At 41.3% G+C, this 25,967-nt stretch overlaps 1 protein-coding gene across 5 annotated transcripts in view; it reads left to right on the top strand.

The window, feature by feature from the left end:
- The window catches only part of Trim2 (tripartite motif containing 2), a 156,293-nt gene extending 133,452 nt beyond the window's left edge, over positions 1 to 22,841 (top strand). For 4 of the 5 annotated variants that reach the window (XM_036191021.1, XM_036191018.1, XM_036191023.1 and 1 more), the window contains exons 7-12: positions 6,123 to 6,226; positions 6,502 to 6,669; positions 12,373 to 12,553; positions 13,643 to 13,713; positions 17,473 to 17,613; positions 20,371 to 22,841. In XM_036191021.1, coding sequence (XP_036046914.1) covers positions 6,123 to 6,226; positions 6,502 to 6,669; positions 12,373 to 12,553; positions 13,643 to 13,713; positions 17,473 to 17,613; positions 20,371 to 20,523 — 818 coding nt within the window. In that variant the 3' untranslated portion in view covers positions 20,524 to 22,841. The remainder of the gene's footprint in view (positions 1 to 6,122; positions 6,227 to 6,501; positions 6,670 to 12,372; positions 12,554 to 13,642; positions 13,714 to 17,472; positions 17,614 to 20,370) is intronic. The other variant, XM_036191019.1, reaches the window with a different exon arrangement.
- Positions 22,842 to 25,967: the final 3,126 nt, after the last annotated feature.

Raw genomic sequence — 25,967 nt, 5'->3', positions numbered from 1 at the left:
AAATATTGTGTACCCTAATAAACTTATTTGGGGTCGGAGACAGAACAGCCACAATATTAAACATAGAGGATAGGCAGTGGTAGCACACGCCTTTAATCCTAGCATTCCAGAGGCAGAGATCCATCTGTTCAAGGATACAGCCAAGTATGATGACTCACGCCTTTAATCCCAGGCAGTGATGGTAGAAAGCAGAAAGGTATATAAGGCATGAGAACCAGAAACTAGAAGCATTTGGCTGGTTAAGCTTTTAGGCTTTGGAGCAGCAGTTCATCTGATTTGGATGAGGACACAGAGGCTTCCAGTCTGAGGAAACAGGATCAGCTGAGGAACTGGAGAGGTGAGGTAGCTGTGGCTTGTTCTGCTTCTCTAATCTTCCAGCATCCATCCCAATAACTGGCCTCAGGTTTGGTTTTATTAACAAGTACCTTTAAGATTCCTGCTACACCCCCCATGCCTAGAGGGCATTTAAGGCCCCTTCTTCAGAGCAGCCATGTGATTTCTCTCCTGCCCTCTCTCCCTGGCCTCATCTCTGGGGGCTGGAGGACTCACCCAGAAGTGCTTTGCTCAAATATACCTGGTCTTTTACTTTTTAATTTGGCTTGATCTGACTTACTGTGTTGGCAGAGAAACCTATTATTGGGGTACAGACTACCCATTAGTTACATTCTATTTTTCAAGTGAATGATTACAATGAATACAAGTGAAAAACATGTTTCCCATTTCCCTTACATGTTTAAACATTTTACATATCACAGGTGTAAAACAAATGATTCCCAAGAACCCACATACATTCATGTCTGAGCAGCTCGTTATAGATGAACAGAAGTATAAGGAAGCAAGGTATTTTTCTCAGCCAGTTCTTTTCCTGGCAGGCTGCATTTTGCAGTTATAAGGAAAGATCAACCACTTTATTATTTCTCTTAAAATGTAATCTTATAAAAAAAATCTTATAAGAATCACAAATCTAAACATTTCTATATGAAAAAGTCAGGTCTACTTTCAATCCTCAGGGTACATACCTATTCATCAACAGTTTTTTATATCAGGAAGCTGAGGGCAGAAATGGGTACAAGGATTAATCATTACCCAGATCGGTCTGTCTGTACCTCCTGGGTGCTGGGATTAAGGCATTCACTACCACAGCTGGCCAAAAAAAAAAAAAAAAAAAAAAAAAAAAAAAGCACGCGTGCGTGTGTGTGTGTGTGTGTGTGTGTGTGTGTGTGTGTGTATGTGTGTGTTGGGAAAATGCAGCTTTGTTCTTTTTTTCATCTCTGGTTGCCTCTGTGATATGTCTAGCTCAACCTCCTTTATCTGCACAATGGCAATGATGCTCTTTGTCCTGATGATTCATGGGAGAGAATTTATAAGAAAGTGCTGTGCAAATTGCTGACCATTTCATTTTCTCATGATGCAACATGAGTTATAATTTACTGCTCGCCATGAATTTATTCGTGAATTCACTTACTTAGCAAGCATTAACTGGGCACCAGCCTGGTTGGACATCCTATGTTAAACACTGATGGTTTTTAGCGGCACTCTTACCCTGTGAGGAAAAGTCAAGAAACATGACGAAATCCACTAACAAGAGTTTTATTAAGACAAGAAGGAAGGGATAGATGTGATCAGGCCTGTGGAAGGACATGTGTGAGAAGGGGGTGGGGGAACATGGGGCCTATCTTTTAAGCGCCAGCTTGCACCTGTGCACATAGGCCCATGTGGCTACTCCATGCATGTGCATAGATCACGTGGATGCGCCGTGCGATTACGAGACCACACAGCCACAGGGCATGGGTGACATAGGACACATGACCTGGAAATGACTAGGAGGAAATGACTAAGTGTCCGGCCAGGTATTCGTAACCGTGGGGGCATTGTTGGAATTCCTATCAGACACTATTCTTGCCTCAGTAAGTTTTTGGTAGATTCTTTGATTCAGAGCATCTCGCATACTAATTTGGGGTGGTGGGGAGAGGAGATACATATTATTGGTCCCCAGGATTCAGTTTAGCGGTTCACCTCCTGGGCATTTTGAAGTGGTCAAGGGGCACAAGGCTCAGAAGCTGTTGGCTTGTGATTCATAGGCTAGCTTAGCATCCAGAAGAAAAAATAGTTTAATTATCTTAAGAGATTATTCCCAAATTATTTATAACTTCCTTAACATTCTGTTGATTAGTAGCTAACACAAGTAGTTGTGAAATGAATCTATTTACATTAAACTAGACAGGAAAAGATTGGATAAGTACTACCTATTTATGTGTTGTTTTACATATCTGTGTTATAGAAGAACTCATTTTCATTACATATTTTCAATGTGTATATGTGTGTGTGTGTGTGTGTGTGTGTGTGTGTGTGTGAGTGTACACTTGTGTGACCAAGGGTTGAACCCAAGGTCTTGAACGCACTAGGAAAGTGCTCTCTGACTGAGCTGTATCACCAGACCTCCTCATTCATGTAGAATACTGTGGAGAAAAAGGAGAGGCTTGTCTGTAGACCAAATAGAATTTTCTAAGGAGGTGGAAATGTAAAGCTGGATCCAAAAAAAATTCCAACTTCCGTAATTTCCATCTACTTCATTTTCATGATAAGCTACTTTATAAACACTTGAATATTCTATCCTCAAACACCACAGCATTGTTCAGCATCTGCTTCAGTTTCCAATAAGAAGTAATCCGCATCAATTGTCCTCCAAGAGGACGCTGGTGCCAACGTCTAAGCTTCAGGAAAAACACTCATCCGCCATGCTTTCCAACACTGTTCATGAAAAAGAAACAGTGGTGGGGGTCTCTGACAAGACAAAAGGTGCTCACTCGTAAGAATGAGGGCAGGAGACAGCACAGGCCTGTGCAACCGTGGGGACGGTTGGTCTTCAGCACCTGAAGAGAAGGACGGAGGAGGAGGAGATGGGTAGAGAGGGAGATTTTACCATAGTGAAGTCTAAATGGTCATTTCTTTATGTTGGTGGTGTTGGTGGTGTGTGTGTGTGTGTGAGAGAAAGGGTGTGTGTGTGATGTGTGTCTGTGTGTGTAAGCATGCAGGTGAAATGTCAGAGGACAACGTTCGGGAGGCAGTTCTCTCTTTTATGTGGGATTCGGGACAGGAACGCAGGCTTGCAAGTACATGGAATAGTGATGCCTTTTACCTGCTGAGTGGCCTTGCTGAGCTTGCCAAACCTCTTTTCAGCACTGTGCTTTGTCCCAATGCTCTGGTGACCCAATTCTAGTGTTCATTGCAGAAAGACAGAATCTTCCTGCCTCAGGTCCTGACTGGGTTAACACGGAGTTTAACTAAATGTCTTCCTGCCTCCCCAATATAATTATTTCTCATTTCTATGGATACTCAGGAATGTGGCCTTATTTTTGTACAGCACAGATGTGTGTTGGTGTTCTGGGCACCTATATTTCCCTTGTTCCAGCAGCCCGTGTGTGTTTTGTAAGCAGGTGGAACTTTTTTAACAGGGCAGTGTTGGCTTTCACTAACACTGTTCTCTCCATTTCCTGCCACTCACTGAGTCTTCTAGAAACACAATGGCCTTTGTCCTTACCAGAATAGATCAAAGGTTAAAGGAAGGAGATCTGCAGGTGGTGTCTGTCCCTGCTTGTACCTGAAGGACAGCAATCCCTGTTTATCTACTCTGCTCTGGTGTCTGGCTCTCACCTTGTGTTTCTGGTCACCAACATGTGCAAGGCCCGACAGCACTGGGGTTTCCTTCAGGTCATTTCTTTTGTTTCTGTTCCATTCCCAGTTATAAGCCTTTTGTCCTTAAAACAATGTATTGATGATGATGATGATGATGATGATGATGATGATGATGTTTATATGTATGTGATATGCCACCACATGTGTGGAGAGGACAACTTGTGAGTCTGTTCACTCTTTTGCCTTTTACCTGGTTCCAGGGGTTGAATCCTGGTTGCCAGGCTTCTGGGACTGACCTAAGACATCACACCCATGGGCCCCAAGACTCTTGCTTTCAAATTGGTCATGATGCCTCCTGATAACTTCATGCTTTGATTCATGAAGTTTTAAATTTGCTTATTTTGGGACATAGACTATTTGTCTCACCCCATTCTCCTTCTTCACCTCACCTTTGGGTGTGCTGGGATTATAGGTATACTTTTGAAAAACAGGGGTTTGGGTTCTTATTTTTTTAGAAGCACTGGCCTTACTGTTATGAATTATACATTCGTGGGAACCCCCCAGCTGGCCAGGCCCGGGTATCCCACTGTGCAGGGAACCATGCTGGCATGCTGGGCAGATGCAGCTGTGGACAGATGGGTAACCCACTCCATGTGGGCATGGCGGTGGGGAGGCAGGTGACATTCACAACCCAGGCACTACATCCGTGTGGAAATGGGTTAGTAGAACAGATGAAGAGAAGATAGGGAAGAAGAGAGAAAGAGAGAGGGAGAGGGAGAAAAAGGGGTGGAGTTTTTACTTAAGAAGAGGCTCCTATGTAGGACACAGGGCAGCCCCAAGGGGCGGGTCAGAATATTAACACTTACCACCTTTAAAAAGATGTTTGTAAAGTGAACAATGTAGAATTCTTACTTTTCCTGGTCCTCAGTTTTGCTATTCCCGTGTCCAGTTATTCAGCCATCAGCTGGGAGGGCCCAAAACAAACCACATCAGTACCCTCCCTCTTCAAAGGGCCGACCACAGCTTTCTCATCTGGATGACCAGATACTAACTCATCTTGTTTGTCTATTCATTTATTTTTATTTCTCTGTTTGTTTGTTGTGAGCCTGGTCCTCACAATTGTTGTCCAGGTGGGCTTTGAATTCCTGGGCTCAAGCAGTTGCCTTGCTGGGGCTCCATTTGGGTACCTCAATGTCCTCCTCTCCCACACCATTTCAAAAACATGTAGTTTCCTTCATGATGCAGGACTTTATCTTTGGGGATCTGAATTTTTTTTCTCTCATGTTTGGAGACATTAGACACAGAAGACACAAAGGAGCTTAAGAGGGCCCCTGACCTTGGTACAAGGATGGCCACTATGGTCTGGTGAAAACCAGCTGATCCAAAATTGTCCTGCCCAGCAATTCTATTCTTGATTGGTTCTGGAGTTTTGTCCATCACTGGTTTCAATCCTAAACCCAGTTGTGTTTCTGAAGAGTCAGGTCCCGGGCCACCCTTCAGCCTGAGCCTGACACCAGCCCCCACCTCAGCGTGCCCTCCTCACTTTCCTCAAGCACTGGATGGACAGCTAAAAAATACTAAACTGCTCTTTTAGTATACATTAAGTTATCATTTGTTTTTCTCACTAGGAATTAAGATTTAAGCTTGCTAAGTCATCTTTGGGTACTTTCTTTTTCCACTCATGAATATTCAGCGATCTTTTGAAGTAAAAGGGATGACTGTGAACATAGGGATGGGACACTGTCACTTTCCTCCCTCTTTCTCATCTATCCTTGTAATCAGGGTCCAGCAGCCAAGTGTGGCAGGTTTGACCTGACGCCCAGGGCTATGGAGACTGAGGCAAGGGGCAAACGCAAGGCCAGGCTAGACCACACATAGCACGACCCTGTAAAACACAAAAACAAAAGAAGTCATCAGGAGTGTACATAGCCAATGAAGTCTAGAGTCTTAGAGAAGGATGCAGCAGTGGATCCAGCGTGTGAAACCACACGTCTCGTTCATGACATCTGTGTTCTGAAGGCCAAATGTCCAAGCTTACTGAGGAAGAGAGTGGGATTTTGACAAAACTCGAAAACACACTCCTCTCTAGTTGTAGCTCCATGGTCGGAATTTTTTTTTATTATTTCTTTATGAAAGCTGAATATATTTTAACCACATCAATATTCAGCTACAGATTGACTAGGAAAATTAGCACTTGATTAAGAATGATTTTGCAAAGACTTTATTGGTCTGAAGGAGAAAGTGAGTAGTCTGTGGATTAAGTCATAGGGGAAGCCTCCCTGCTCCCCACATGTATCAAAGGCAATGCAGAAGTTGTGGCTGTAGCTCAGTGAACACATGCTCAGCATACACATGGCCATGGGTTCCATCTCTACCATGGAAAAAGACAATGTACTCTCAGGCTACTTATCGAAGCTTGAATTATTCGTTTGCTCATCTAATTATCTATAACTTAATTTCTATGCTTCTTTTTCATTTATTCTTAGGTACCAAAGGAAGAAATAAAGGAGAATTTACAAACCTTCAAGGTGTAGCTGCCTCTACGAGTGGGAAGATATTAATTGCAGATAGTAACAACCAGTGTGTGCAGGTATAGCCCTACATGTGTTCCCTTGACTGCTTGTGTTGGCCAGAGATAGGTGTATACTCGAAATTTTAGATTCAAGATAAATGATGTGGGGAAGAAACAGAATGAATATGCAGACTTTTGTTTCTGTTTGTTTTAATTGTGTGTGTGTGTGGGGGGGGGGATTTCTTGAGCAGCATTGGCATATTCTGATCTGTAGTGTATTTGACAAATACCTTTTCCTGTCCCAGTGATTTCTGTGCTACTCAGATTCTAATGAGTGTAAATTCATTTTACAGATATTTTCCAATGATGGGCAATTCAAAAGTCGTTTTGGCATCCGAGGACGATCACCCGGACAGCTACAGCGGCCCACTGGGGTAGCAGTGCACCCTAGTGGGGACATTATCATTGCAGATTATGATAACAAGTGGGTTAGCATTTTCTCAAGTGACGGGAAGTTTAAGGTAAGAGTGACCACCATTTGGCCACTACATAGTAGAAAAAACAAAAAATACGGCAGTAAATTATGGTTTTCTTTGTTTAAATCCAATCCAGTATTCTGTAATTCTTCATGTGGAGTCATCAATCTCAGCTTTATTAAATGAAAGTAACTGTGATAATTTTATAAACATATGCACACATTCATACATATGTACACGTACATATACATACATATGCATATAGATGCACATACATGCATACACACACCCATGTATGTTCTAAATGTGACTTACTTTATAAAGCAATAGTTTGCTTGCTTTCTTTAAAAGATCATGTTTATTGGAAAACTATATTGGTTACCTCAATTTGACTTTAAAAAAAAAAAAAAAAACCTGCAAAGGTTTATAAAGAGGCAGTTTGTGATTCTCAAATGAATTTCCAGAATGTCACAGAGTGCTTTCTACTTTCTCAGGCCTGTGGCTGAACACATGGGAGAAACGACATTATAATGTCCATTTCTCACCTTTAAAACGTACACAGGTACCTGGAAGGAAAAAAGCCCAATGCACAAGGAATGTCAGCTGTATATTATTCGTTGTTCCTGGAAACACAACATTAAAGAATATCGCATAGAACAAGGAAGGAAAAGAAAATGAAGGCTGTAGAGAGGTGAAGCCAGTTCCCCTCCTCCCTGAGATCCTGTCATGTGATCTTCTATCCCCTTTGTAAGAATGGTATCTCTGTTAGTCAGCCCTTTATTGTGAGACAAAATGCCCAAGAAAATCAACTTAGAAAGCGTTTAGTTCAGTCCACAATTTCGAAGGCTTCAGTCCATAGTCACTGGGCTCTTGTGGTCACTTTGGTCTTGTGGCCAAGGGACACACATGATGGAGGGCGTTGCTGACTTCATGGCAGCAGGAACACAGAGCAAAGAGGAGGTGATCAGGGCTCCACAGCCTCCTTCAGGGATCTGCCCGGTGACCTCCCTTCTTCCACTGGACGCTACCACGGCTCAATAGCACCAGTGGGGACTAGGCCTTCCTCAGCTAGGTCTTTGGGAAATATTCAAGATCCAACCATAACAGCTCCTGTTCCACCACAAGTCACCAAAGAGTAGGGGAGTCCAGCAGTGACAATAGCATTCTCCTCTCAGGCGTTACCCAAGTATTGCTATCACCCATCTGTACCTATCCATGAGATTATAAGACAGTGGGTCAATGGGCCTTTGGAGGACCATGTGCACTATGCTGTATGCAGCCCCTCACCCAGCCTATGGAAGGCTTCTAATTTATCTGACAACATGGACTTTCCCTCAGATCAACCACTGGAATCCCATTTCTGTGCTTTCTTAACTTTTGGCCTTTGGAAAATTATATTCTCTGAGCACTTAAAATACAGAGTGTAAAACCACTTATCTCATAGGATTTGAATACAAATTAAATGAGATTTTGTTCCTGGATTTTTACACATGTCTCATGTAAGAAATGATCTTCCCCATGCCCCTTGTAATCTTTTCCAAAACATAAAGTTTGTGCGACCAACTATGACTCGGGCTTCATGGCCTCCTTCCCTGGAGGAAGTGCATTTTCCTAGCCCATTCTGGAATCTTGAAGGCGGATCTCATTAGGTCTCTGACCGAAGGCATTTGAAGTCTTTGGGTTGCCCCAATCATCTCACGATATTGACGAAATAGTGTTTATGAGATGAGTGACGGATGTTCTTACTCTTTTGTTTTATGTGAGGCAGTACCTTTTCCGCCCGAGGATATAAAAGATTGTCCCCTTTAACACCGTTTCCGCTGGAAACAGCCCCATATAACGGTCGTGTGTATAGAAAGCTCTCTCGCCTTTCTGAGTCTTCCAACACCCAAATGTGACGGCTCTGGTAGGAATATGAAGAAAACTGGTAGCTGTCTTCTCAGAAGGCCTCTAGTTTGGAGAAAACTTGTTTCATCCTCCAGCAAAATGGGTATCCATCCAAACATCGGGAGCCAATGCTGCAGCAGCTTTCGCTTATTAAGCAAGCGTTTGCTAGCTAAGAGAGAAGGACTTCCTGATGGGGACGTTTCACACACACGACTTGATACTTCAGGACCTATAATAAATACTTGGAAGAACTGGGCTTAGAATTGGGCACTGCTTGGCAGTCAGTGCAGGTGTGGAGCACTGTTGCCCCCTAGAGGACAGGGGGGAAGATGTTGCCTATTGCAACAAGAATCTCTTCAGGGCAGATATTGATTAGAACCCATTAAGGTAAAAAGATAGCACATGAAAACACCTGAACACTGTTAAAAAAAAAAAATCATCCCAGTATGCAGGCTACAATGTAGTATTCAGAGGTTATTATTTTTGTTTCTTTAATGGGACTTGGTGAAATCAGCAGAGTAACTGACTTACCTTTTACCGCCGCATAGTCTTTATATTTCTTCCTAATTATCTCCAATGTGTAACATCTTACTACCGTTTTTATAGACATCTGTCTTGTAGTCTAATATTTATCACTCTCTGCCTCCTTTAATGTCTTCTCTTTCATCTTCCCTCATAGCTTATACCTTCCAGACCATCTGGGAGTCTTTTGTAATCAGAAAAAAAAATTAAGTGTATATACATATGAATGAACACAAATATGGTGACCTTTATGGCCACTGTATTCTAAAATGTCTCAGCTTTCTCCTCTTCAACTTGCAAGCCATTCATTGGGTTAAGTGCTCTCTTTTAACTGTCAAATGCCCAAATCTGAACTGTGTTTCTTCCTATTCCAAGACAGAGAAGAAACACAGTGAGGCCAGATGCATGGCTCCTTGTTTAACTTGGTAGAATTCAGGGCAGCTGAGTTGGAAGCAGAAAGGGACGTTTGGTCTCAGCTTTGAGTGGTGCTTGTAGATCTGCCCAGCCGGCGTCCTCTGGTAGAACTAAGATAATCCTTTGGCTTCTGTTTTCATCCAAGATAATTCTCCATCGTATTGTTGAGTCATTCTAAGTAACTACTGTTGTTCATAATGTAAAGTAGCAGTCCTGTTAGGCTGTGATGCAGAGGGTACCAGCTCTCCTTTTGATCTCGTAGGATCCCTTCCCTTCAGACTTGAAAGAATGTGAGCGATCTCCTTACCTGCCATTCTGTTAGAGATGCTCTGATCCTTGGGCTTCATGGCGGCATCAGAACCAAACTTACACAAGATGTTTCCCTTCAAAGTACTGGTGTCTCTGCTCTAAGGAGGTCACACCTGAATCTCCGTCCTTTTGTAAACGTGGAAGGATAAAGACTCACCTGCAAAGTCCTATTCCAAGAAAGCTCCACCACTGTATAAGGAAATTAAGAACACACACGTGGAGGCTGGAGACACAGATCAGTGGCTGACGCATTTGTTGTTGTTGTAGAGAACCCAGAACTCACATGTGCCTCACAACTGTCTGTAACTGCAGTTCCAGGGCATCCCATGCCTTCTTCTCACCTCCCAGGTCACCAAGCACACACACGATGCACAGACATACATGTGGGCAAAACACTCGGACACATAAAGTCAAATAAAGAAATCTAAAAAATTTAAGTGTTCATTCGTGGTTCACAGATTTCTATCAGGTAGTGCTAAATTGAAGAAAGACAGGGCTCTGTGGCAGAACTTACGAAATGTAATTAGTGGGGGTTAGTTTTTTAATTTAAAAGACAACCCAAATAGGCTTTTATGTGTGCAAAAAAGTCTAAAATAAAAAGTAAGAGTTCCTTTTGCCACCACTGATCCCACTTTCTAGGCTGCAGACTCTGGTGTCTGACTTTTCTCCCCAGAAGTCCAATCTCCGTATGGGGTTGGTTCCAGGACCCCCTTGAACTCCAAGACCCAAGATTGTGAAGGTTGCAGATAGTTATTGTGTTGTATTGTTTAGGGAACTGTGACAAGAAAAACGTCTGCAGATGTTCAGTAGAGACGCAAGTGGGGTCCCCCCTGAATATCTTTGGTATGAGGTTGGTTGAATGCCAACTTTCGTCAACCTATGCAGATCTTGTCTGCTGGACCTGGGATCTGAGGACCTGAAAGAATAGGGCAGACTACAGTCTAATGCTGTAGACACCCTTACTTTGGTTTCAGTGTGTTTTTATACACAGATGTAACAAAGCAAGCGTTGCTCCCAGGAAGGTTGTTTGAGTTCACAGGAACATGATCAGAAAAACATGTAAATAAAGCTCATTAAGCACATACTAAATATGAACAGAGCAGCCCGTTCCCCGAACTTACTCAGGACAGACCAATTTGAACACAATTGCCTGGCACGTACTACAGATTATATCTGGGAAGGCATAAAAGCAAGGCAGAAGGCCATATCCAGATTCAGGGTGCACTGACCAGACTGGGTTCTGTAGCTGTGTTCTGACATCCAACAAGAATAAACATATCTTATAAATTGAAATGTAAGTGTTTGTCACAGGAGACACGAAATCACATCCAAGAACAATCCAGGGAACAAAATGCACCTGAGGTAAAAGGCCCTCTGCCTTTTTCAGGGTGCCTCTCACAGTTCCCCAAGGCATTGTTAAACATGGATCATTCTTTTGACCGTGTTCTGACAGTTGAATCAATAAATACAGAACTAAAGTATATACAAGCATATGGTTGATTTAAAAAAACAAAAAAACAAAACAAAAAAAACCTAATGCTTTGTTCCCCCTATTAAACACCATGAAAATGAAAGGATTTAGTCATGATGGGGTAGCTGGGGAGATGGCTCAGTCTGTAAAGTGTTTGCTATGTAGGCATGGGAGCCTGAATTTGATCACCAAAACACAGGCTGAAATGCCAGATGATAATATGTGCTGGCAAGGCTGAGAAGAGCAGATCCCAAGAGATCCCTGGCCAGCCAACCTGCCTGGCTAGCAAGCTATAAGCCAATGAGAGACTCTGCCTCAAAACACAAGGTGTATATATGTCTCTTGGTGAACAACACCCCAAGTTGACCTCTGGCCTCTACACACATGTACCAAACACACACACACACACACACACACACACACACACACACACACACACACTAACCATAATTAGGTTAGCTTATAAATAATTCCAGACTTTTGTTTTTTAATATTTGCCAAGTAACATTTATGCACCAGTAAGTGTGGTCGGCTTTGACTGCACAGTGGTGGATGGAATGGATGTGACTTCCAACCCTGTAGAACTTAATTCTAATAAAATTCAGTGGCACGTGCCTGAGATTCTAGTACTGAGTGTAATATCTAACAGCAGTAATGATGGCCTCTGTTTGGTGACTGTTTACTATTACTTTGCTTACACTAAACCTTTGACATTATTTTATTTATATTTGTTTCTAAAATAGCATTGGACATTATTAAAGTTGCTTTTTAAAACTTTTTAGAAAATAATATAAGGAATCTTAAGGCTAAAGGGAGTGAGTAAATCCATCAGTGCAACTTCAGATATGCACAAAGCAAGCAGCAAGAATAAACATGTCTTTCTCTAGACATGTGATCTTTCATCAAGTGTCCATTTAAAAGGGCGCTGTGGCCCAAGTTTGGTGGCAAATGCTTCTTAAAAATAAGGTTTTCTATAAATGCCAATAGTAGATGTTGAATATGCCAGTAGCAGATGTTCTGGGACGGAGATAACATTGTTCCATGCGGTACGATTTTCCAAGATAACAACCAGCTAGCTTCAGGTTGGTTCGGTAATGCTTTGAACTTCGATGTCCACATTCAGTTTCTGCACTTGTTTCTAACAGACAAAAATTGGATCGGGAAAACTGATGGGGCCCAAAGGAGTCTCTGTAGACCGCAACGGGCACATTATTGTGGTGGACAACAAGGCGTGCTGCGTGTTCATCTTCCAGCCAAATGGGAAAATAGTCACCAGGTTTGGTAGCCGAGGAAATGGGGACAGGCAGTTTGCAGGTACACTCGATGGTAATATGTAAACCCCCTTTTCTATGCCTCTTTCGCTCACATTTGCATGATGTTTGAGCATGTTGAAGATGCCCCGTCCCTGGTGTGTGTGCTGGCTTTGGGGGAGAATTCTGGGGGTGGGACCAAAGCGGAAGCAATGTAGACACTTCCCAGTTGTCCTGAGAAGGCTTGGTCCAGAGTACAATCTTTGTACGGCTTTTACTGATCGCTGTTCACACAGCAGACACTGGATTTTCAAATAAGCATATTAAGTAAGATAGTACATTTTAAAGTAAACTATTTTTAAAAGCACAAGTGTTTGGAGAACAGTGAGTGGCTGTTTCCTGTGGTGCAGTTTCCTTTAATGAGTCTCAGGATGGGCTTTATTTCCCCTTTGCTGGTTACTATAGGAGGATGGGAGTGTAGAGTATTTGCTGAGAGCAGCAAAGGCAATCTTTTTTACTTCGCTCTGTACAACTTTGCAATCACAAGCTTGTTTGAATGCGCGCATCTGCACGAAAAGGCTGAGCACAGTCCATTGGTTTTCTTTTTCAAAGGATGCTTGTGGGGATTTCGCATTAGCTGGCATCTTTTCTCCTTGTGTTTATTCTCTCCTTCTTTGTCTGGCCCAGATTTGGAACAGTCACTCCATATTATACAATGCAGATTTTCAGCTCATTTTTTTTTTCAGTAGAAAAATTATATTTTGGAGCCTCTTTCCCAGAGCTGAGAATGACCATGTTTTTCTTTGTAGGACTCCCTCACTTAGCCAAAAGCAAGAGGTAGTGGGTATGGCTTACAGAGGGTGGTATAGAGAAAGGTCACTGATACTTCCTGTTTATCCTACTTCTTTAGAGCTGCCCCTCTTAGGCACTTGGTGGGGAGAGGCCAGAGCAGACAGTCACAGGTCTAGAAACGTTCAGAACCCAGCTTACCTGGGCCTGGATGTTTGGCTGAGTGCTTGTCTGGGGACTGGGACTCTGGTTCTTTGCCCTTTCTTAATTAAGTCAATGTGTTAACCTTGTGCTGTGTTACAGCGACTGCTGTGTTGGAATCACCTTTGCTGTTGGGACCCTCATGTGTTTTCCCCCTACCCTTATTTTATTGCAGGTCCCCATTTTGCAGCTGTAAATAGCAATAATGAGATCATCGTTACAGATTTCCATAATCATTCTGTCAAGGTATTGTCAGTGTGCCAGTTGTTAATTCTGAACTGCTTTCACAGAGAAATGGGTCTAGTTGGAAGTAATGCACAACACTTGTTTAAGTCCCACAGTGGCCTCAAAGCTTTGCCTGCCCATTAATTCAGGTAGCCTGTGTAAACCAGCCTGGTATCAGTATATGGAAGGACTCCTAGTTACTAGCCTTGACTGACTCTCTAGAAAGAAAGAAAGCCTTTTAAGTAACCAAAATGCAAGGCAGGTAGCGACGCATGAAATGCACAGAAATGGCGACAGAGGGAGGAGATTTCCTGAGGGCTGGAGGATGCAGGTGCATGGTACAGTCCATGCTTGTCATGTTACAGGTGCTGGGTTCAATCCCCTGCACCAAGATGGAGGAACCAGTTATGACGGTCAGGGGAAACTTTGAAGTAGGGGTGACAGTCAGCAGGAGCAGGATTTTGAGATCAGGAAAGAATTAATGCCAATGTTATTAAACAACAACTTCATCCACATACAAAAAGCAAAGCCATAAAAATTATTTCAGCTCTTAGACTGTCTTCTTCCGAGAAATGTGTGAGTGACTAGATGACATAAGCCGGGAAGCATAAAATATACATGTTTGTAACTATTAAAGTTCCAGAAGTGATGGTTTCAGGATATAGAGATGCTATTTCAATTATTTAAGCTCACTTTTCATCTTAAGAGCGTCATAGCATTTGCTTTATTTTTTTTTTCTCTCTGACAGCTCTTGCATGGGACGTGTGGGTTTTGTTTCCCATGTTAGAGCAGTTAACAGTAGCCCCAGTTCAGGTGATTCTTGCCTAGTAAATGTAAATCTATAAATCAAAGTTAATAAGTAGTCTACTATAGTTGTTTTTATTTTGTTTTGTTTTGTTTTAGCAACCTGCTCCACAGTGGAATTGGGGGATATGTTTTAGGCCTCTAGTGGATACCAAGTCACAGATAGCCACCAATAGTCCAGATTCTATAGATAACTATGTTTTTCCTGTGCATGCATACTTGTGATAAAATTAACTCATAAATACGATACAAAAAGCAATTGTGTCAGCTCTCTGTTGCTGTGATAAAATACCAGAGAATCACAACGTCAAGCAAAGGTGTCCTTCGGTTCATGGCCTCAGAGTTTCAGTCATAGTCACTTGCAGAAACAAAGCTGAAGAGAGGCTGAGGCACGGCTGTCCTCCAAGAGCACACCTCTGTGACCTACTTCCTCCAGACAGGCCAGGCTGCCTTCAGTTTCTGCCACCTCCTTCCTACTAGTCCGTTCAGTAATGAACCCATCAGCGAATTAGTTCATTGATGAGGTCTGAGAGTTAGGATCCACTTACTTCCTGGAAAGTAAGCGTCTGAGCAAGCGTCCCTGCATTTGGAGGAGTGGGCCTTCAACACATGGACCTCTGAAGACACATTTGAGGTCCAATAGCCGCAATTAACAGTGATAACTTATAAAATAGAACAGTTGTAACGGCAGCCTACTGTAGGTGTTACTTGAAACTGTGATTTATTTCTGGAATTTCCCACTTCCTTCCCTGCCACAGTTGCAGGTAGCTAAGGCCGAGGAAAGCAAAATGCAGGTGAGCAGAGGTACCACAAGGATTTTGTTATAATCACAAGACAACTAAGCCTGGTAGGCACGGTGTGTATGCCTGCAATTCCCAGCACTCACAAGGTGAAGGCAGAGGTGTTGGCGGGAGCAGGAAGGATCAGAAACTTGAAGCTAGCCTGGGCTACGTATTGAGACCCTGTCTTCAATGAACATTAAAAAAAAGTCAAACAAACAACAGAAATAAAGCATTCTTTGTCCCAATATGAAGTAGATGCACCTATGCAAGAAAAATATACTGGGTCAAAAAAGTAAGCAAGGACCACCAAGACCACGTGTAGGAATTAATAATGGAAAGAGCATAGGATAACAGTGTCTTCACCAACACAAACACCTGCTCACTGGAATTTAAAGCTACAGCGTTGTGTAAAAATGGCTATGTGACTAAGAATTGAGGAAGCCTTTTAAACACTTCCTCTTTTTCCTATCCCTTCTCCCCATCTTTCCCTCCCGCCTCTATTCCCTTTCTCACTTCTTTCCTTCTTTTTTCTTATTGCTAAAGATAAAACTCAAGTTTTCATATGTGCTAGGCAAGTGTACCTGCTGCATACCCAGCCTACCCTGGTATTTATAACCTAGTGTGTTAGCAAGAGCTGGCTGTGCTTGTTTCTAAGGAGCCAAAGACAACTCAAAGGTCATCCTCAAATCAGGTCTGTGCTCAGAGCTGTGAACCTTCTGAGGTCCAAGTGTGAGCAACCTTTAAAGGTGCCCTGACCATAACACTTTTTTTTTTTTTAAGATTTATTTATTTATATGTATACAGTATTCTGACTGCATGTGTGCCTGCATGCCAGGAGAGGGCACCAGACCTAATTATAAATAGTTGTGAGCCACCAGGAGGTTGCTGGGAATTGAACTCAGGACCTCTGGAAGAGCAGCCAATGCTCTTGACCTCTGAGCCATCTCTCCAGCTCCCATAACACTTCTTGATTTGTAAGCTAATATGTCCATACATCTAAGCATCACCATAATGGATATTTACAATAACATCCCAGGAATATTTCAGAGCCATTAAGTATCATGTGAAACATCAGGATGAAATTGTTTACAATAGTGTTGTCATTAAATACATTAGTGTAATTAATTAAATGTATTTAATGTTGTCATTAAATTTTTCATTCCAAAACTTCTAATCTATATTTGATAGGTATAGTGTAACACTAGTAATAAGAACATTCAGTAAAGCTGGGTGTGGTGGCGTACACCTTTGATCCCAGCACTCAGGAGGCAGAAGTAAGAGGATATCTGTGAGTTTGAGACCAGCCTGGACTACAAAGTGAGTTCCAGGACGGCCAAGGATGTTACACAGAGAACCATGTCTTGACAAACCACACACACACACACACACACACACACACACACACGCACACGCACACGCACACGCACACACCACCTCCCCCTACAAAAAAGAACATTCAGTAAACCACAGTAACCAATTGATCAGTCATATCAGGCATGAGACCATTTGCTTAAGAGTTCTGTTTATCCTGCACTTGAAATAGCTTCTGTTGGTTCTAATCATGGTGGCTTTAGAATTTATAAACTCTCTATTTTAACTAAAATACCTTCTGAAATAGATAAAACAGCCTTGTTATTCTTCACTCATGACCACTGTATATTTGTGCACACGTTGGCACACATAAAAGTCTTTGTTCTAAGTACGCCATTCAGCCTTCTTCTTATTATATTGTATAGTAAAACGATAATAAGTCATGAATATTTGGCCTAACGAAAACCTGATCCAAACTGAATGACAATCCATCCTGTAGAAACATAGTACCTATTTTCATTTATTCAGTAAATAAAACTACTTATTTGAAGATAGAATAATATTTAGTATTGTTTAAAAATATTTTCAGCTCTATTCATAACATCTTATATTTTTATAGTATTTTGTAATTTATAAAAAAAATCAGTACAGGTATTTAGTAACCAGTTGTAAATGGCAGAAAAAAGAAGAGTCAATTAATAAATAATAAATGAGATCGCATATGATTTGGGAACCACAAGTGACAAAGTCTAGTCTATAGACCACTTTTCTCAGACTTCTCAAGTCACAGGACTTGTTATAAATAACTTGCTCAGATGGCTATTTTTTAAACAATATAGGGTTGGCTATTTTAAATAAAAGAGTCTTTCAATGTTTTGTACAGGTATTTAATCAGGAAGGAGAATTCATGTTGAAGTTCGGCTCCAATGGAGAAGGAAATGGGCAGTTTAATGCGCCAACAGGCGTAGCGGTGGACTCAAATGGAAATATCATTGTGGCTGACTGGGGCAACAGCAGGATCCAGGTACATCAGATGCAAAGGAGTACAGTTGGCCGACATGGTTAACAGTGAAAAGTTACCCATCCCAGGACCTAGGATGGTCTTCCTTCTTGGTTAAGTCATAACACTGTAGATAATCTCATGTGAAGGACCGAACACTCTATATGGAAAGGTAGACAGAAGGTGACATCATTAGTGTAGAGTTCTCTAATTCAGGGGCTATTTTTTTTTTTTTTTTTTTTTTTTTTTTGGTTTGAATGTTGTTCTCCTCAGATCTCTAAAGGGTTCATAGACAGGATTCAAGAGAGCCTTTGAACAAAAAAGTACTGCTTGGATGTTTTACTAATCTGAAAGTGAAGGCTCGTTTTTCTTAATTGTGAACACAGGCAACAAGCAATAATTTTAGTAAAACCTCTTATTGTCACTAAGAAAAACCAAACACACACACACACACACACACACACACACACTGTTCAGGTCTCATTACAGTTGTTCCAGACACCCCACACTATTATTTCCATTATTGCTATCATTGTTTCTTTTTATTCAATGTGCCAGTTAAGAAGCAAACATTCAAAGCCAGACACTTGCTCATAACCCCAGCACATGGGGAAACAGAGGAAGAAAGGGGCAGTTCAGGTTGTCTTCATCTATGTAGAGAGTTCAAGCACAGCTTGACTGACTTCAAACCAAACATATACATGGGTATACTATACATATAATTACTATATTAGAGTTTTCCTTTTTCTATGAATCCCCTGTGTAATACACAGTTAAAAGAAAATAGAGAATATCAGTGTGATGCAACATGCTTTTATTTCAGATATATACATACACACATACATATATATGTATATATATTGCTTAATTACCCCTACAGAATTCTGTATTAGCAGAGACATTCTGGGATGAAGATGTATGTAGTTCAGTTGGTAGAGCGCTTGTCTAGTATGCACAAGGCCCTGAGTTCAATCCCCAGGACTGAGTAAGCATGGTGGCATTGACATGGGAGGTAGAGACAGAAAGGTCAGCAGCTTAGGGTCATCTTTGAATACATAACAAGTTTGGGGCTAGCCTGGACTACATGAGACCCTGTCTCAAAAGAGATCTCTATCAGTGGTCTCATCGTGGTGGGTAGGAAGGTCCGATACTTTAATAGGCAGGAGCTAGGCAAGTTACAAAGGCCCACAGATGTTGTTTGTATTTTGTGGCCTCATGGCATCTGCCTAATTACATTGCTTCTTAAAACTCCAAGTGGGCCAAACAAAATGGTGCAAAGAAACCAACCTGGGAACTTGTGAAAGAGGAAATGTTATGAGTTGATCTGCGCCTATCATCACAGCAGAACCACATGGACTCTCAGAGTTAGGCAACTTTAAGCTGTTGCCTCTCCAGATGGGCACATTGAACTACAGACGTCAACAAGGAAAAGTGAAATCTCTGTTTTGTCATTGTGCATGTGACAGCCACAGTAATATAAGATGCACAACCAACAAGTTCTGTGTCAGTGACTCCAGTCACAGAGGGAGCAGGGGAGAAAACCAGACAAGTGTAAACGGAAACAAGGGTTGTGTGTTAGGGTCCTCATGAGGACAGAGCACATGGATTGAGTGCATGTCACAAAGGGAATTATTACATTGACTTCCATGCCTCAGATGGGCAAGTCCAGCCATAGTCATATGTATGTTAAAGAGACCAAGAAGCTGGTAGCCTTCTTAGTCTATCAGGCTGCTGCCTCAGTGGTCCCAATCTGGCAACTAGGGCCTACTCTAGGCCCTACAGTAGTAGTTCTCAAGCTGTGGGTCGAGACCTCTTTGAAGGTCAGATATCAGGTATCCTTCTATAAGATATTTACATTATGATTCATAACAGTAACAAAATTATAGTTATGAAGTAGCAATTAAATAATTGTATAGTTGGGGGTTACCCCAACATGAGGAACTATATTAAAGTTCGCAGCATTAGGAAGGTTGAGAACCACTGACCTAGAGGATTCTAAGATTCTAAGAGACCCTCAGGTCTTCTTCAGCCTGTGTTGGAAGGCTAAAGAAGCTGGGCTCCAGCCAGGCAATGGTGGCACACGCCTTTAAACCCAGCACTCAAGAGGCAGAGGCAGGAGGATCTCTGAATTTGAGGAAAGCCTGGTCTACAGAGTGAGTTCCAGGACAGTCAAAGCTACACAGAAACTCTTGACTTGAAAAACAAAAATTAAAAAACAAGAAAAAGAAGCTGAGTTCCAATGTGAGCAAAGGAAGTGGCCGCGACAATGAGGTAGATGCACTTACTAGCCAGGGCAGAAGGCAGGGGCCAAAAGCAGTGACCTCTCTCAGACCTGTTATGTCTTCACCACCACCAGGAGGTGCTGCTCATGCCGAGGGAGAGTTTCACACACACACACACACACACACACACACACACACACACACACATACATACTCATACACACACACACACATACACATACTCGTACACACACACACACACATACATACTCATACACACACACACACACATACTCATACACACACACACACACACACACATACACACACATACACACACATACACACACATACTCATACACACACACACAGAGCTAATCTTTTCAGGAAATATACTATGGATGTTCCCAGAAGCCACCTCATAGCTGTTTCCAGATCCAACCAAATAACATGTGTGTGCAGCAGCCTGGACAACCCAGAAGGTCCTTTACATGCTTTTTTAATACGTGTTCTTTGGCATATGTAACTTTCATGACACTCCGATTTTGTGTTTGTGCAGGTTTTTGATGGGAGTGGATCATTTTTGTCCTATATCAACACATCAGCTGACCCCCTCTATGGCCCCCAAGGCCTGGCCCTAACTTCAGATGGCCATGTTGTGGTTGCAGACTCTGGAAACCACTGTTTCAAGGTCTATCGGTACTTACAGTAACAGCGGACACCCCTGCACTGAGGTCTTGCACTAGAAACTGGAACAGAGTTTTCAATGTGGGACCAGATTACAATAGGACTTTTCATACTAGGAAGAACTGCTGGTGGACTTTCCAAGGTTATTTCTGAATGTAACAATTTCCTTAAAAACTGCTTATCCAATTTCCGTAATTCACTTTTAGGATTTAAAAAGAATCTCTTCTATTGAATCTATACAAACTGCAAAGTTTTACACCTGTGAACTATGGCTCATAGGACAGGGATTTATGTAGTTAAACTAATTTTGCAAATCAGACATTAAAAAGAATTAGCATATCTGTTGACCAGTGAATGAATGGTAGCCTTTGCATCGAGCTTCCAAGAACAAAACTTGTAGTTACCTATTTTATTTAACTTTGGTCACAAGACCCAAGGGACCTTCTAACCTCACTTTTACAGTAGATGTTATTACTCTGGTGACATTTTGTTGTTTTGGTTATCAACAACCACATATAAATGACTTTAGAAAAATCTAAGGCTGTCTTGCAAGATCCTCCCAGCTCTGACTCAGGGCCCTCTTGAGTTGAGCCCATCAGAATCAATGCAAATTTCCCAACCTTTCTGGGTTTGATCAAAGATCTTTTTTGTGTGTTCTCCTCACCTTCTCTTTCTGCTCACCTTGCATCAGAAAATGAAATATATTTTCAGGAAAGCCTGAAATTCCTGATGCTTCAGAAGGCATATGGCAAAAGCAAGGGGGACCCTTTGGTTGCTAGCCTCAGATCAACACACTGGAATGTAACCAAGAGAACTCATGTTCATGCGCCATGTGTTCACATGTCTTTCCTCTTCCACATCACGAAAGCGAAAGCTTTACCTCCTGCAAAATGTCAGCACATGTAGTCGGACACCAGTGTCCTAGGACAGAGAGCCATAAGCAGCCCTTTGGAGGACAAGATGGTGTGAACCAAAGGCATGTGATTGATTAATGATTTCCCCTTAGAGAGCAAGTGTTACCAAAGTTCTGTTGAGCATTACAGGTATGGGCATGTTATGGTTATTTATCATTGTTTAATGAATAGTAGAGGCATTAAGGGACAAGTATACATGGTTAAGGTAAGATAGAATGTATGATACATATTATATAAGTATATATATATATATATAGTTGAATCCTTGGTGTGTGGAAATAGGCAGCACTCTGACAGACAGAAGCATTGCCCAGCCATCCTTCAGCACATTCCCTGGCTGCTGCAATTTGAAGCTGTCCTTGCGAAGGAGCCCCACAGCGGGTGTAAACGTTGCCACTTTCCAGCATGATGGTGATGCCCACCTTCCAGGCAGCAAATGGCCTTCTTTTGCTTTCAAGAAAAAAAGGAAGAAAGAAAACAAGAAAAAGACGTCTTGAAAAACTGAGTTTGAGTTACCTTTAAGTATAAATGCATTTTTGAGAAACATTACCTGTCACGGATACTGTAAAATAAGACGTGGTCTGTTTCCACTGGTGAATTTTCTACTCAGTTCTACCAAACAGGAAAATTGTGTTTGACATGTTTGATGATGGCTTTGGGGTTTTTTTTTTTTCATTGAAAGCACCTTAGGTATTTACTGTAAGAAAACACTTCCCTTACATACATATGATGGTGTTTATGGCTTGTTATCTTAAAATTCTAATGTTCTTGATACAGGAGTGTTAAAAAATTTAGAAGGGAAAATCTAACTACCTCCAATGGTCTATTTAATTTATTATGTCCACATCAACACCTAGGGGAAAACTTTATTTTCAGAAGACTTACATTTGGGTTTAGCTTATTATTATTTTAGTTCTGTGGAGTTTTAAAAATTCAAGCCTGTCAGTGATTAGACATAAAATTCAATACCTGTTTAAGAAGTGATAAAATAAGATTGCTTCTGAATACCATGGAATAAGTTTTGACTTTATGTATTTTTTTTCTTCATTTTGGGTATGGAACCCTTGGCCTCAGAAATGCTTAAGCAAGAGCTCTATTGCTAGGCTGTTCCTGCAGCCCAAGCATTCAGTATGAACTTCAATATTTGTATCGACAAACTTCCTACCAAGGGCCAGGACTGCATCTAGGCACTGGGACCTGAGGGATGTGGGAAAGAGACAGGCATCTCTGTCCTCTTATAGCTTATATTCTGGCGAGGGGGATTCTGTAGTGCTGTTTATTAATAGTCTGCCTGCAGGATTATTTCTGGGCTATTTCAAAGAAAGGTTTTTTTTTTTTTTTAAGTGAGTAAATTAATTTTAGTTAATTTCCACAAGCAGAAAACATTTTTTTTTTTTTTTAAAGAATTTGCCACAGGTTTTTTGTTTTTTTGTTTTTTGTTTTTTGTTTTTTTTTCTCTTGGAATGGAATCCAGGGCCTCAGACATGCTAGGCACATGCTCTACAACTGACATGTGCCTTCAGATTGCAACTAATAATTTGAAAATGAATTTACTGAATGAGCTCTTTTTGTGCAACACTGAGATATTTGTGAACTGAGAAATTAACTCATAAACCAATCATCTCATATATAAAATATCATATCAGGCTTGGTATCTCAGTAGGAAATAATACAAATTAAGGAAGTTTTTTTAATACATGAATATTGGTACAAACTGGAATGAAAGAATATTTAATCTAGATCTGTTTCACCATTGGCTACTAAGGCACCTGCAGTGGGCACTCCAGCAAACACGACATTCTACGATTGGGTGTGTGTGTGTGCACTTACTGTATTTCTTCATGGTAAGCATATTTTGGGGGGAAAGTGCTGCTGCTGAGATACAAATAGACAAGATCTAAATGAAATCTTGTCTCACTTGACGGGAATGGTTTCTGGTAAACTAAGAAGGGTTATTAGGAATAAGGGGCTTTTTTGTTCTAGGCTGCTGTTACTGTTATTTATCTTTGTCAACTGTACAGAACCAGTTACACACTCATGATACACTGAGAAAGTAAGCATTCAAATTTCCCTTGGGCACTAAGGACAAAATAGCTTCAGTTAGGTTTTATAGGTTAATGACAGTGTGTCTTCTCCGACATAAACCTCCCCTGCTGGACACGGGGTGGTAGAGAGTCACTTGACCATCCAGAAACACACTACTAGAAAGCCTTTAGGACTGTTTGTCAGTTTTTTAACGATGTGTAAGATTTTGATGAGACTTTAGTCTCCATGACTAAACAAGCCCCTGAGTCTCTTAAACGTGACAAAATTTGAGGCAATAAGGACGCCTGGTCCCCACAGTTGCTGCACACCTGCTCCCACTACATGTACAGGGTATGTATGTCCTCACAGGGGATGAACTGGAAGAGCAGTACGTTACCAGGCAGATGGAGCCTCACTCGAAAGGGTTAGCATAAATGCTTTGGTAATACCTACGGAGGGAACTGGAGAGAGCAGATCAACACCAGGTCACCTGTAGACCACTTCAAATGGGAAAAGTCTCGGTGTGCATTTGGACTCTATGACAGCCTCTCTATTCACCAGCTTCTGAAAAGGGAAGAGGGAAGTTTTTGGTGAGTATTTTTAAAACAAGACCTTTCCAAGTAGGATAAAGTTGAAGCTTTCTGATGCAAACCTTATCTAATTGCCCTTAAAATCAATAAAGCCCTAATCCCGTTACTTTCTGTAAATGTTGCAGGGTTTTAAAATTTACAATTATTTTAATATTTTTGATAACTAGGAATCTAGTATTGCCATAAAAGAAACGAAGTGCCCATTATAAATTTGTTTGGTATAAATAAATGATTTTTTTGGTTTTGTTTTAAAAATGACAGTAAGCTACAAATCACGAAGCTAATCTTCAAAACACTTTCTAATGATGTACTGTGTGGTAGCTGATTGTGTGGTCTGTTTGTGGAGAATGTGTGGATGCTATTCATTGATATTCTAGAGGAGATTAATAATCAGCTATGTTGTTCCAATGAATGTACAGCACTTCCATTAACTTTTGAAAGCAACACAGCCTTAACCTTGACGCTTTTGCTTTACAACATGGGATGTTGTGTCAACCAAGTATGCTCTCCTAACATTCTATCATTCCCAACTGTGCAGCCTTCCGAGCCTGCCCATGAGTATGAAGGCTGTTCATTTCCTCTTTGTTTCTTTGGAGATTTTGTACATTCCACCTTTACAGATCTGTTTCATACATTTTGTGTATAGAACACTGGTCTTGTACTCTCTGCCATCCATTAATGATATAGCCTCCTCATATGTTCGTTTATGAATCCAAATGCTGACTGCCTATTTAAACAGAAGAATGGACGCTGTGCATCAATGTGTTTGTATGTTCGTAGCTACATACGTACCACAGTATTTTGGATGCTTTAGTCTATAATAAAACTTTAAATTAATTCTGTCTTGAAACATAGGAGAAACAAGAGTCGTGCGTATATCGTTACCATGCACAAAAATCTCAAATCATTATAATAAAGCTTGTTTTCTCCATTTTCAGACTGAATATTCATTTAACAGATTGTTCCCTGAGTGGAAGGGAATGGGGATTGTTCTGTACCATGTAGAAGACTGCAATACCTTGGCTAAACTGTTTGGACTAAAAGGAAAAAAAAAAAGCTGACCACTATTTTTGTTGGTTGTGTTGCTGAATACCTGGCAGCTTCCAGGATGTATACGAAATAGGAGTTGGGGAAATACTGACACAGTGGGCAGTGTGTTTGCTTAGAATTGTTGTCCTTATAATCCTCAAAGAATTTCAAGATAAGATGGCCTTTTCCTGGTCATGGCAGAAACTTCCAAGGGTCAGTGACTCAAGAGGGGCCTTACTACAAGTATTACTTCTCACAACAAGAAATTATTTACACAGTGTTCATCATAGTAAAATTTTCTGTATTATATCAAACTACTGAATGTATACTTCAAACCATAAAGCCATCTGGAGTACATTACCATCCTCGGAAGTCCAGTGTGGGGACGTGTACATGCCTAATCTTCCCAGAGAAGCTTTTTACTACCACCTCAAATCAAGAAAATACTTCTCAGATAATGTCTCTGTGTGCAAGTTGTCATGTGCAAATGTTCTATTTCAGAACAGACTGGAGCTCTGAAAGAGGAGGCCAAAGTTAGCTTTACAAGGAGAGATAAAGAAACAGAAGTTAATAAAGACCCAAATTGACATCCCTGGCTGCTGATTATATAATAATATTTATTTTATTAATTCTCATCTCTGTTCTTCACTCTTTTATTATTGTTGTTCGGGTTATTTTGAAGGTCTTGCTATTTTGCTCTGGCTGGTCTGGAATTTACCATGTAGATCAGGCTGGCTTTCAGCTTGCCCTGGGGCTCCTGTGTCCTGCCTGTTACTTTTTCTCTTCTCCAAGCAGGTCCCATGGCCATCAAGGGCTCTTTGGCGTCTATCAGACTTAGAGAGGAGCATCTCCCATCATCTGGTACCTCAGACTATTCACTTGGAACACATCTCACATAAAGCCAGCTGCAA

The sequence above is a fragment of the Onychomys torridus genome, chromosome 6 (genome assembly GCF_903995425.1).
Source record: "Onychomys torridus chromosome 6, mOncTor1.1, whole genome shotgun sequence".
NCBI lineage: Eukaryota > Metazoa > Chordata > Mammalia > Rodentia > Cricetidae > Onychomys > Onychomys torridus.
This window is presented reverse-complemented; position numbering and strand designations above follow the sequence as displayed.